Below are 12,118 nucleotides of genomic sequence, written 5' to 3' on the forward strand. Positions count from 1 at the left end.
AAAGCATATTCAAGAGAGATGATGTTTACACTGAATATAATCACAGAGCGATGCGTGACAGCTATGAGAAAATCATTCTGTTACTAGAGCAGAACTCACTAGTATACATGCAGAAAAATCTGCTTTTTTCATTATAAAAACTGTTTTCATACTATCTAGCTTATCTGCACAATTTTCCAGTTGAAAGGTTCCCATTGTTGTGCAAGAAGATAATTTTATTTTACAGTCACACTGTTAAAAAGACAAACTAAAGAAAATACTTTGTAGACAGTTATTAAAAAGAAGGCAACTCCTCTGCCAAACACACACATATACTCTGAAAGCTTTAAATATTCTGTATACGAACTTCTGCAAAAATTTGTTTTGTTTCAGAGTTTTTGGTTTATTTATGCAATAAAAGTGAAATAAAACTAACTAAAAACAAGCAAAAAGAAAATCCCAGTTTCTATTTCAACGACTTTTAACATGCCCGCATAAAAATATGAATGGTTGCAACTAAATGTGAATACTAATCCATACCAAGATATCTCGTAATCTGTAATTCCTCTTTATTCTGTTTCATTGATGACTGATTAAGCACTTGTACTATTTTGTCAGAAAAAAAAAAAAATTCAATCTTCTGACACCTTCAGATGTTGTGCAGACTTCAAGTACCACAACTGTAGTACCTAAACTCTGCCACAAGATAGCAATACTTTACAAGTACTGAGTTAGTAAACGATCCAGGTAAAATGCAAAGTGAGTCAAGCAGATGCATCTGTTCAGTGCAGTGGGGTGCTTATCAGCAGTACTACTCCAGTCACTGAAGACATCTGACAATTTTTGCTTTAAGTCTCCAAAATTTCATTTCCTTAAAATTAGAAAATGAATTAGACCAATGTGGAAATGTGTGCTTCATCCTAATTCCTGCTCAGCACTGAAAATAAACACTGAAATAGAGTAAGAAATATGACCACTGACATTCACTACTGATTTCTCCCTATTTTTGTATATACAAAATGCAAAAACAATACAGAATGTTAAAAATGCATACAATTTTCAGATGTGACAGAAGCCTCATGACGTCAGCCATATCAGCCAGGATGAGCAAGCGAGTAACGGCAGAAAGCAAGGCACGAGCAGCCCGCACCATGGTGCCTCGTTTCACAGAGGAGCATGGGTCGTCAGCAAACTCTGAAGAGGCGATTCTCATTGTTTCTCCTAGAATTGAAAATATTATAATTGAACAATAGTTTTACATGTGCTTTTTTTTTTTTTCCAGCAACTATAAACTATCCACTAATTAAGTGCTCTTAGGAAAATATTAGTGACTTAGTACCCAATATTGAATTGCTCAAGGGAAATACGTTTTTAAAACGTGTACAGCAACTGCCTTGATATTTTTCTGCCTTTTTTCTTTATTCCCAAACCGCTGTTGTTGTTCTAGAGCAGTCACCTGTAACAATTAAGACGGAAAACAAAAAACCTAGACAGACTGCTGAGCAAACCACCTCAACAAAAGACAGATACCACTGTGTTACACAACTACAGAACTCACCTGTCAGCAGAGAGGACAGAGTAAACCAACACTATTGCCCTTACTGCATCTCTCTACAGCTCCTTCTTCCAGCTACATCCTCCTTCAATCCTGCAAGAACTCCTTGCCTTCTTGCTCACATACATACTTACTCTGTGTTTTTCCACCTAGAAGAGCTATCACTTCAACTAGAGAATTTTTCAAAAGAAAAAAAAAACTGAGTAACAGAGTAACCATTGCTGCCATAATTTCACTGTCCAGTCTTCTCTTATCACTCCTTGTATTCTCCATCCCAAACTGCCCTGATATGCACATCCCACCCCCCCCGCCCCCCACCCTCAGCTCCCATAGCTGCCTTTCTATGGACTAAGCAAAACACTCTCTGGGATAATAAATACCACATGCGCTGCCTGGATACATTATTCCTGTTTAATTTTAGCAATGAATTATACCATATCCTGAGTTGGAAGGGACCCACAAGGGTCCTGGAGTCCAACTCCTGGCTCCACACAGGACCACCCAAAAATCAGACCATGTGTCTGAGAGCGCTGTCCAAATGCTTCTTGATCTTCTTGACCACTCTCCTAAGGAGCCTGTCCCAGTGCCCGACCACCCTCTGGGTGCAGAACCTTTCCCTAACACCCAGCCTGATCCTCCCCTGTCCCAGCTCCATGCCATTCCCTTGGGTCCTGTCGCTGTCCCCAGAGAGCAGAGCTCAGCGCCTGCCCCTCCGCTCCCCTCGTGAGGGAGCTGCAGGCCGCCATGAGGCCTCCGCTCGGCCTGCTCTGCTCGGGGCTGAAAAAAACAAGCGATCTCAGCCACTCCTCATGTCTTCCCCTGTAGACCCCTCGCTATCTTTGTAGCCCTTCTTTGGACACTCTCTAATGGTTTTCTGTCCTTATATTGTGGCACCCAAAACTTCACCTAGTACTCGAGGTCAGGCCGCCTCAGCACAGAGCAGAGGGGGACAATCACTTCCATCACCCAGCTAGCCATGCCATGCCTGAGGCACCCCAAGGTACGGTTGATCCTCCTGGCTGCCAGGACATGCTGCTGGCTCATGTTCAGCTTGCTGTCAACCAAAACCTCAGATCCCTTTCTTCGCCAAGAATCATAATTGTGTTATTCAATACAATACTTGGTAAGCAGTTTGAGATTTTTAAGGACTAACTTCACTTCTCCATTTGAGTAGACAGAAGTATTAAAAAAAAATAAACATTTCTTAGTGCTTGTGCAATGAAAGAGCTTAGGCTCCTTCCGTAAAGCTGAGATCTAGTAATTGTATGCTAATACAGCAAATACTGCTTTTAAAGGAGTAACAGTAGGGCTAGGTTGGAATACAGTAGCAAAAGGAAGACAGGGAGAAGCTGAAGGAAAATATCAGAAAGAAGATTGAGCTACAGAAATAAGATAAGTTGGCAAGATAACGGTGGAAAAGGCTTTGAAATCAAATTGGGAACTTCTTTTCCCCTTATTTACAGCAAGGAATAAGTGACATACCTAAGCATAAAAGAGTTTAAAAATCATAACTCTCTTACAAAGATTTGGTAATCCAATTTAAGCAAACACAGATTGTGAAGCTCAACTGAAAGGGAAGTATTACACTAAATTACATGGAAATGCGATTAACATCACACAGAGATGAGGTAAAACATGGTATGTAAAAATATATACATATATATGTATGTATAAAATGTGAATGAAAAATGAACAGCACACCTCTGGAAGTCAAAGAAACTAATGGTTTAATGCAGTAGTAATAGAGAAAGAATTGCACACATCATTTCCTTTCATATATGACTCACAGAGGACAGTGAAGTGGCTTCTAGTGTAGGACATTTGTTTTTTTCTGTAACCACCAGAAAAGCAATAGAATACATAGACCATGCAGAAATAATACAGAACACATTTCAGACCATAATTTCCCAAAACTATGTCAACCACCTAAAGAGTAAGTTTTTCACTAATGATCTGGAACACAGCATGATGCATTTAAATTTTTCCAGTTACTGGCAGAATTGTACAGTTCCAGAAACAGGAACCTCAACCTGACACTAAAACTAAAATCTAAAAATTTATGCTAATCGCTAATCTGAAAGCAATATTGTAACATCAGAACTGAAATCCATCTGATTCCTATTTGTGATGTGAATGTCAAGGATGAACTGACTAGAATATAAACTTCACATTAAATGCTGAGGCTCCCAGAAAAATCCACTGATTCTAAAAGGTTATTAGAATGTTTTTAAGTAAGCAGACTACACTCTTAAAAATTGTTATAAACTAATAAAACACTATTCTAGGCAACAGGGGAAACACCATCACTTGCTGTCACCTTCATCCTTGTAGGAAATGGGTGATTACATCTTACTTCTCAACATTGTCAGCTGAAAAATAACAAAGTGAAAATACATCATCTTCCTTAAGAAATGGGAGAAAAAGTATGGATTCAAAGTAGAACTTTGGGGATGCTACTGTTAATCCACTCTATGAGAAACACACTTGTGTGTTTTAAGGGACTTCAAAATGGAAAACATCCCAGTACAGAAACCTCAAAACTAACCTCTCAAAACCTTTCAAAACTAAGCCAGCCCAGCTATGGCATACAAACCCATCTATGTATCTACTGGAATTATGATGTGGCTATGCCAAACAAAAACAGTTTTTAAGACAATCTATTTAGCTTTCTTTATACTGTTAGCCACTGAAAAATGAAAGCTCCAAATTCAAGTTGCTTTTTAAAATCCAGCATTCTCTGAATCATAAACTTTCAGCAGTTTCTATATTTGAGTTTATGACTTTCTTTTCAAACCAGTTTTATTTATTCATATAATACAAGAAGCTAAATTAATAGGTTTATATTCGTTTTCACCTATCTTGCTACTATAATGCCGTCAAACCCACTCCACTGTAAGACAGTGACACTTTCAACCAGGCAGGAACAGCACATGCTGCCTGACCAACTAGCAAGGGGCAAAAGCAGTTTGCACCTGCCTTGCTCTTGATGTGAACACAAGTCTGAGTTTGTATTTTTTCTTCTCCCTCCAGTTGCCAATTTTTTATTTCTTATTGTTTTGGTATTATGTTTATATTCTTTTGTATAGGTTGAAACTGGAAAACAAATATATTAGGAGTTAACAAAAGATCAATAACCATATAAGCCTCATTTCCCTAGGAAATCAGGTTGAAAGAGGAACAAAAGCTATTTAGAATGAGATATTAACACAAACTTTGCTACTATGTTGAAAAAATTCCTGTTTCTCTTCAATATAGAAACTCTCAAAGAATTTCTAACATGAAATCAACACCTGTTTACATTCCCTTTAGGACCATTACAGCAACATTCAAAAAAGTACCAGAAAGCACAGTTTCCCACAAGACAATGCAAATAGTAAAGGAAATAGCGCAAATGGATAATTCCCATCAGAACTCTTCTTTATTTTATTACCATTAAGACTACACGTTCTTACTGTAATTTGTGTGCAGTGTATCTTGGATGATAAGTCAATAACACACACTTTCAGAAGACGACTTCTAATTGCTCATGGCTATGGCTGCATACTTTTCTTAAATTTCCATAAGGTTGTCAAAATTCCAAAAATGTTTCTTAAAAGACGAGGAACAAGCAATCATTGCCAGATAAAGAGACAATAAAACAAATATCTAGACACGTTTTAGTGTTGTATTGCACAGCATTCCAGAATCAAAGTTCTAGGTATCAACAGCTCTTGGCTCAGAGTGTGCTAAAAAATAAGGATGAAAGCTTTGCTAATCATTTGAAAGCTTTGCTAATCAAAATATTCCATGGAAAGTAAGAGGTTGAGTGCAATCACAGAATAACTGAGAATCTAACATGTGGGCAAGAGTTAGATTCAAATCTCCTAACCTTCGAGCCAGAATGTAGATAACTGGACGAATTTAATCAGCGTAACTGGGAAGGCATCATCTTCCCTTCAGTCACTTATTAAAAGAAACTATCACAGCTTTTTGTAGAGAGCCTGAACCAATATGAACTCCCAGAGCATAGTGAGCTGATTGAACCCAAGGGGTATAAGGGTATGAAAATATCAAGGCTTTAAGTCTTGGTATTTAAGCCCAAAGTTGGTTTCAGATGAGATTGAAGTGATGCTGAGCATCCAGTTATAAACCTTTTGTATGTGAAAATACTTTGGTTTTAAGTATATCCAGAAAGCTTTGGATTTTGGAACCAGATGCCCAAGAGTTCTTTAAACTCCATTTCAATATTAAAAAGACTTAACAGATCTTTGCCAAATTTTCAGTCAGTAGCACTGTTAATATTCATCATTCAGATGAATATTTACATTGAACTATAAAAGAAGTTAATGACAGTTGGTAATTGGCCAGTGGCACCACGGAAACAAGCAGAAAAATTACCTTCTTAGGCTTGATTACTCCAGCAGATATAACTAGCAAACATATTTGAATCACCAGTAGTGGACAGAGAACACATGGAGAGGCAAAACAACAGCTTAAAAAGTTTGGATTAGATATTCAGCATTTAAAAGCTAGAGTTAAGTAAAAAGAATCTTCTCCTAAGTAATTAAGCAGAAAGTATTAACTATATTCAACCATCTAAACAAAACCCAAAGGAATTAATATAAAAGTTCATAGCAGGTTGTTTGACCCTTATAAAGAAATAGCATTTCACAATTTTAAATCTAATAGTCTAGCAAGCTAGATGTTACTAGGGAGCAAGGGTTGTCTATCTCAGTGCCAGTTAACATATTCTTATCCTTGTACAACAGTGGTATTAAACCACTCTTAGGCCAAAAGTAATGTTGGAGCTACAGCTAGTAAAATTACTTTTCAGAGAAACCGTTTTATCTGAAAAAAGCCAACCCTATTATTTTCAGTTATCTGTTTCTTTCCAAATTCATTTCAAGTTATTCTGTAGTCAGTATTAAATTACTTTCAGGGCAAATTAGGTCAGTGCAAGAAACACAGACATCTTGAGTCATCAGGTCTGCTTCCTTGCTACTGCAGACAGTCATGTCATAATATAATTAATAATAATCTTAATATGATAATAACTACACTCATAAATTTACCAAGCTTCTATCTTTGAAGCAGCTCAGACATTTAACCCCAATTAATCCTACTGGAAGTAGGAAATTCATTCCAAAATGAACTCCAGTATCTGACTTTTTTTTTTTCCTCATTAGAGACACTTTAATTCCATACCGGCTGTATTTATAGTTAATTTATACCCATTTCTTCTTATGCCCCATTTGTCCTTCCATTTAAATAAGTATTCTTCTTCCACTGTGTTTCCTACTGTCCCTTTTTCCCTTCATGCATTTTTGTGATGAGCCATGACAGATTAAAGACAACATTTCAGTCTCCTCTCTTGCATGGATTTGCACAGATATTCCTGTAATCATTTCAGTTGCCCTATGAACTGGCTGTTTCTGGAATATATGTGATAAGAACTGCAGTTTTCTGGGAGATACCTTATCATTCTCAGCTACTAAAAATACTTCACCTGATACTCTGAAAGTATATGTAGAGCTTTTTCATAGGCACGTCATGTCTGCCATTTTCTGACTAAGGTCCATATACTAGATTCTTTAGCACCTTGCTTTAACAACAAAGTATAAATTTAATTTACATTTCTTAAATGAGAAGTCTGAGTTGGGTTAGTAGGTGATTTATAAGACCTAGGTCATTCAGCAGAGAAAGGCCCTATCAGCCAAATAAGTACTGCTCACTATTAATAAATAACTAAATAAAAACCAGAGAAAGACCAAACAAAATACTGAAAAATACTGAAATCCAGCATAATTCCTGAATACTAATGATCACTCCAAACCCTGCTGCTACTGTGAAATTAGGTCTCATAGATGGACAACATTTCACAGGCTAGGATCCATTTTGGTTGGGGCTGACAGTTTTTGGAGTTTTTGGATTTTTTTTGTTGTTGTTGCTGCTGTTTGTTTTGTTTTGAATCTGAGTAATGACTAGAAGGCTTTAAGTTATTATGATATTTTAATGACAAAGTTAATATTTAGGTGGCAGGATCTCATCCGCTTGAGAAGATTCAAACCTGCAGTTACTGACTCCTAATACCACTATCAAATCACTTAGGTTGCTCTGAGATTTAACCAGGGAACTTACTCTATCCATGCTTAGATTTGAAATTAGTCAGATTGAGTCATTTTCTCTCAACAAAATTACAGCATCTAGAAATCGCATCTTCTAGACCTCATTATCACAAAAAAAGAAGACCAAAAAAAACCATCTTTTTTCCTTAGATTTTCAAAATAAGATATCATTTGATTTGCAATATTAAATTTGAGGAGTCATATAGGAGCAGATAAAGATGTCTTTATGTGTATTTATCCAGAATCATGTACACATACAGGTCACACAGTAATTTCCGTTGGGTAATTCAAGTAACACAAGCTTAACTTCTGCAAAAAGCTATCAAGGGATGATTGAAAAGGTCACCAAAACTCTGAAAGATACAGCACTTATTGGCTCATTCACTCCAAAAATGGAATGAACAGAATGTCAAAAGTGCAAAAGGAAAGGTCAATCCACTGCACGTCTCATGCTGAATCCCACTGAAATTTCTACTTCTCTTCACTGAAGTCTTAAATTGGAACAAGGCTTCAGCCAACTGGATTGTGTTAAGCGAATACTATACGTTGAAAGTGAAAATCAACTTGAATAAAAAAGAGGCTGAAAAACAGATGAAGTCAATGAATCTTTACATACATGCATATGTATATTTAGCAACTATTCGGGTTCCTATTTTTTACTGAAAATATTTTTATTATACCAGTAGCCAGGAAAGGTGTTAATAAACAAGCATCCTATGCTGTTCTTAAACAGACATATGCACACAAATATACGTACACATATCAAAGAGAAATTTAAGGATGATGACACGATTTTTTTTAGAAAATTAAACAACCTCCAACTGCAACTGTCAAAAAGCAACCATGCTATTACCACAAATGTGGACTTTCACAGAATTTACAAAAAAAATATCAGTGTGGCCACATTAAGTGGAATAACAGATCACTCATATTTACAAAAATAATAACCTGGCTAACTAACCAGCTGTTACTGGTACGACTTGGCTTTGAGAATCCCCAGTTCCTGGGACCTGTGGGAAAGCAGGAAGGCAGGCTTCCCTTTGGTGGAGGAGGATGAGGTTAGGTAACATACAAACAGCCTGAACAGGCCAAAGTCCATGGGCCCTAGTGGAGTGCACCCACAGTCTCAGAGGAGCTGGCTGAGGTCATTCTCAATTATCTTTGAAAGATCATTGTGCATGAAGTCTCCTGAAGACAGGAAGAAAACAGATATCACTCCTTTCTTTGAGAAGGGTAAGCAATTGGATCCAGAGAGCTATAGGCCAGTCTATCTCACCTCGATCTCTAAGGAAGGAGATGGAGCAAATGATCCTGGAAGTTCTTTCCGAATTTATGAGGAAGGTGATGGGAGCAGTTAGCATGCATTTATGAAGTGAAAACCATGCCCGCTCAACCTGATAGCCTTCTACAATGAGAGGACAATGACGCCCAGACAAGTTGTGGAGTCTCCATCAGTGGAGATGCTCAAAACCTGACTGAACACGGCTGTGGGCAACCTGCTTAGTTAACTCCGCTTTAAGCAGGGCCATTGAATTATGCCACCTTCAGAGGTCCCTTCCAGCCTCTATGACTCTGTGAAATCTCTCCCTCTTCCAGATTTTGAACAACTTCAGGATCTTGCACTACAGCAGTGCTGGTACAAGACCAGAAGTGTGTGATTTCTTAACTCTGGAAGTCAAGATGATCTACTCTCTGGATTTTATCAGCTCTTTCCTTCATATGTAACAGCATAAGGTTAAGTCTAGCAGCAAACACAGAACAAATTGCTTATGCCTTCTTTAGAACTGACATGTAATATGCTGTATCTTGAAAAACAGAACAACCCCTTTGTTTTTATGGATACTGAACAGGAATCCTGGTTATAAAATGTTATTCTCTTTGACAAGTATTTTAGAGTACTGTCTTTTTAATTGGAGACAGAGCATTGCTAAAAAGGTATTCTACAATATAATCATGTATAGACCCAAACTGAGTTGCAGATTCCATGTAGAACACTGTTCATGATACTAGATAATATGAAAGATTTGAACAACCCATAATTGCTAACAGGCTGTGTTTAAATAATATAAGTAGGTTGTTCTTTTTTTTTTTTTCTCGTTGTTTGTTTTGCATATTTTCCTCATGGATGCAGTTATGTTATTAAACCAAACAAAAACAACCCTTCAGGACACAAAGATCTGCAGTTTTATCCCCTTTGCAGTCATCCCATCAAATGGGCTGCGACCCCCTGCTGATCATCCCAGTATACTTATCTACAGTCAAGTTTCTGATTCAGGTACAATGGTCTAAATCCAGTCTTTGATGGCTGTCTTTCCACTTTCTATATTCCTCCTGCCTTATTAATCATATTTCATTATTTATTTCCTATCTTAAAACATTATGGTTTTTTTATTGCATTTCAAAATCCATTCTCTATAATTGAAATGAGTGCATTTCAGTAGTAATCTCTATTTGGACATCGTATAATCATTTGTTAGCATTTGGGAAGTCAGTTATAGAGTATTTTCATACTGAAAAACGCTGCATTCTTCCTAAATATAAATATGCATTTTAAATGCTAATCAGAATTCCCAGAGCTTCACATGAATGCTATTAAGTTTTCATCTCTCCTGCCCTAACGCCTTTCTTTTAAATTTTTAGTACAGTGTCCTCTAAAACTTATTTCCTCTTTCATTAGCAGTTAGGACTTTGTTCTCTTTCTGTGGAATAATGACCACTTTTTTCATCGTATTAATAGATTTCAATGCCAGGAAAGGCCACATATGATCTAGCTTGATCTTTTCCCATTAAATTTCAGCCACTAGAGCTGTATCCCTCTGGAACTGATTATACAGACAATCTATTTGACTTAAATTTGACTGACTTTACATTTGACATTTAGATAGAGTGATACCAGAAGATGAATCACTATGTATTTTACAGCACAATGGATATCCTTAAAGCTAGTACATATTTTAGATTCAATATTCGCATTTACATCCAATAGCACTACCACCTCATTGACTTCATAGACCACTAAAATGTATCATTTTAATTAACCCAACTACTTTTTTGCTAAGGGACAGTAAAATACTGAGAACACAGAACTTGAAGACATTTAGCCACAGATCTATGACAATCTAATACAATTATTTCACAAATGCTACACTTCAGAAAGAACTTTTCTAATTAACAGTCAAATTAATAGTTCCTTTGAAACATCACTGATACACTTAAGTGCAATAAAGCTTTAATTAAATTTCAATTCATAAGTAAATTGTTTTGGATGTAAGAACACATTACCATTTCTAATCCCTCTTTGTCTGCAGCTCTCAGCTACTTCTCAGACTATCATACTTCAGGGATAGACTAAACAACTGACTAGCCTTCATGGAACTGGGACAGCTGACACTAACATCTTAAAAGTTGAAGATTGTGATTGATGCTAGGGAACTTAAAAACACATTGGGCCTCTTAAAATATGAATAAAAACAGAAGCAAATTTTAAAATTCAAACAACTGAATTCTAATGTGGACTCATTTGTTTCCTGGCACATGTCAAATGTCATGCAACTGAACTTCAAAGTTCTGCTGAAGACAAGGACAGTGCTTTCGGGTTTATCTCAAAGTAGCATCTGTACTGCCTAATTGTTCCTTGCTTTGCTCCTGATACACCTGATTATCTTTACACGAGATACCCTGCTCTCACACTCCAGCCAGAAGTGAACCCAATAGTATAACATCCTTTTCAAGGAAACCTGGGTGTGCTTGTTAAGGCAGTTCAGATGCTATGAGTGGCAGAACTGTCTTCCAAAGATCAGAAAGAAACAGAAAGGATTTCTGCTGTGCAGCAAGATACTGAGGTGCATGATTCATACCTGCAGAAAACCTGTTCTTTCTTTTTTAAACTAGACATTTTTCCACAACTTCTAAGCTTATTGTAAACATTTGAGATATTAAAAATAAAAAGCTTTGCTTCTTTTTTTCCTGGATAGCTACAGAACTGAGACAAAAAGCAGATTCAAAATTAGCAGAATATTTCTTCACATAAGCAAGAGCGAACTATTTAAGTAACTACAGTGGGAATTACTTGAAAAAGCTGCTTTTTTATGAACTATGAATAAGTTTATTAAAATAATTATTGCAAAAAAGAACTAAGAAGAATTTAACTGACAATGGAAAATCTTTTGCTTTAAGTCCTAGCAATTAAAGACTTGAATTTAATCATTTAATGGGTTTCTTCATAACAATTTATAAATGGTAAAGAGAAACGTGATTAATATACTCAAGTGAAACATATGAGGTATAGCAAGGAACAACAACTGAAAAGCATGCACAGATATTCCAACAGTCAGTGAAAAAGAAGCAGTCTAAGAGAACTACTGTGTTGTTCTCCATCAGGCAGACAGATTGCATTATTCTGGATATTACTTTCATTCTGTGACCTGAAGAGGCTTATAAATACTGTATAGCCAAGCAAGTTAGTCAGTAGATTATATCT

General features: G+C 36.6%; 1 protein-coding gene across 5 annotated transcripts in view; it reads right to left on the reverse strand.

Moving 5' to 3' along the window:
• CTNNA2 (catenin alpha 2) overlaps window positions 1-12,118 on the reverse strand; it is a 476,528-nt gene that overhangs the window by 356,700 nt on the left and 107,710 nt on the right. For all 5 annotated transcript variants that reach the window (XM_035547255.2, XM_035547256.2, XM_035547253.1 and 2 more), the window contains exon 4: window positions 1,034-1,200. In XM_035547255.2, coding sequence (XP_035403148.1) covers window positions 1,034-1,200 — 167 coding nt within the window. The remainder of the gene's footprint in view (window positions 1-1,033; window positions 1,201-12,118) is intronic.

Source organism: Cygnus atratus, chromosome 4, assembly GCF_013377495.2.
Source record: "Cygnus atratus isolate AKBS03 ecotype Queensland, Australia chromosome 4, CAtr_DNAZoo_HiC_assembly, whole genome shotgun sequence".
NCBI classification, from domain to species: Eukaryota; Metazoa; Chordata; class Aves; order Anseriformes; family Anatidae; genus Cygnus; species Cygnus atratus.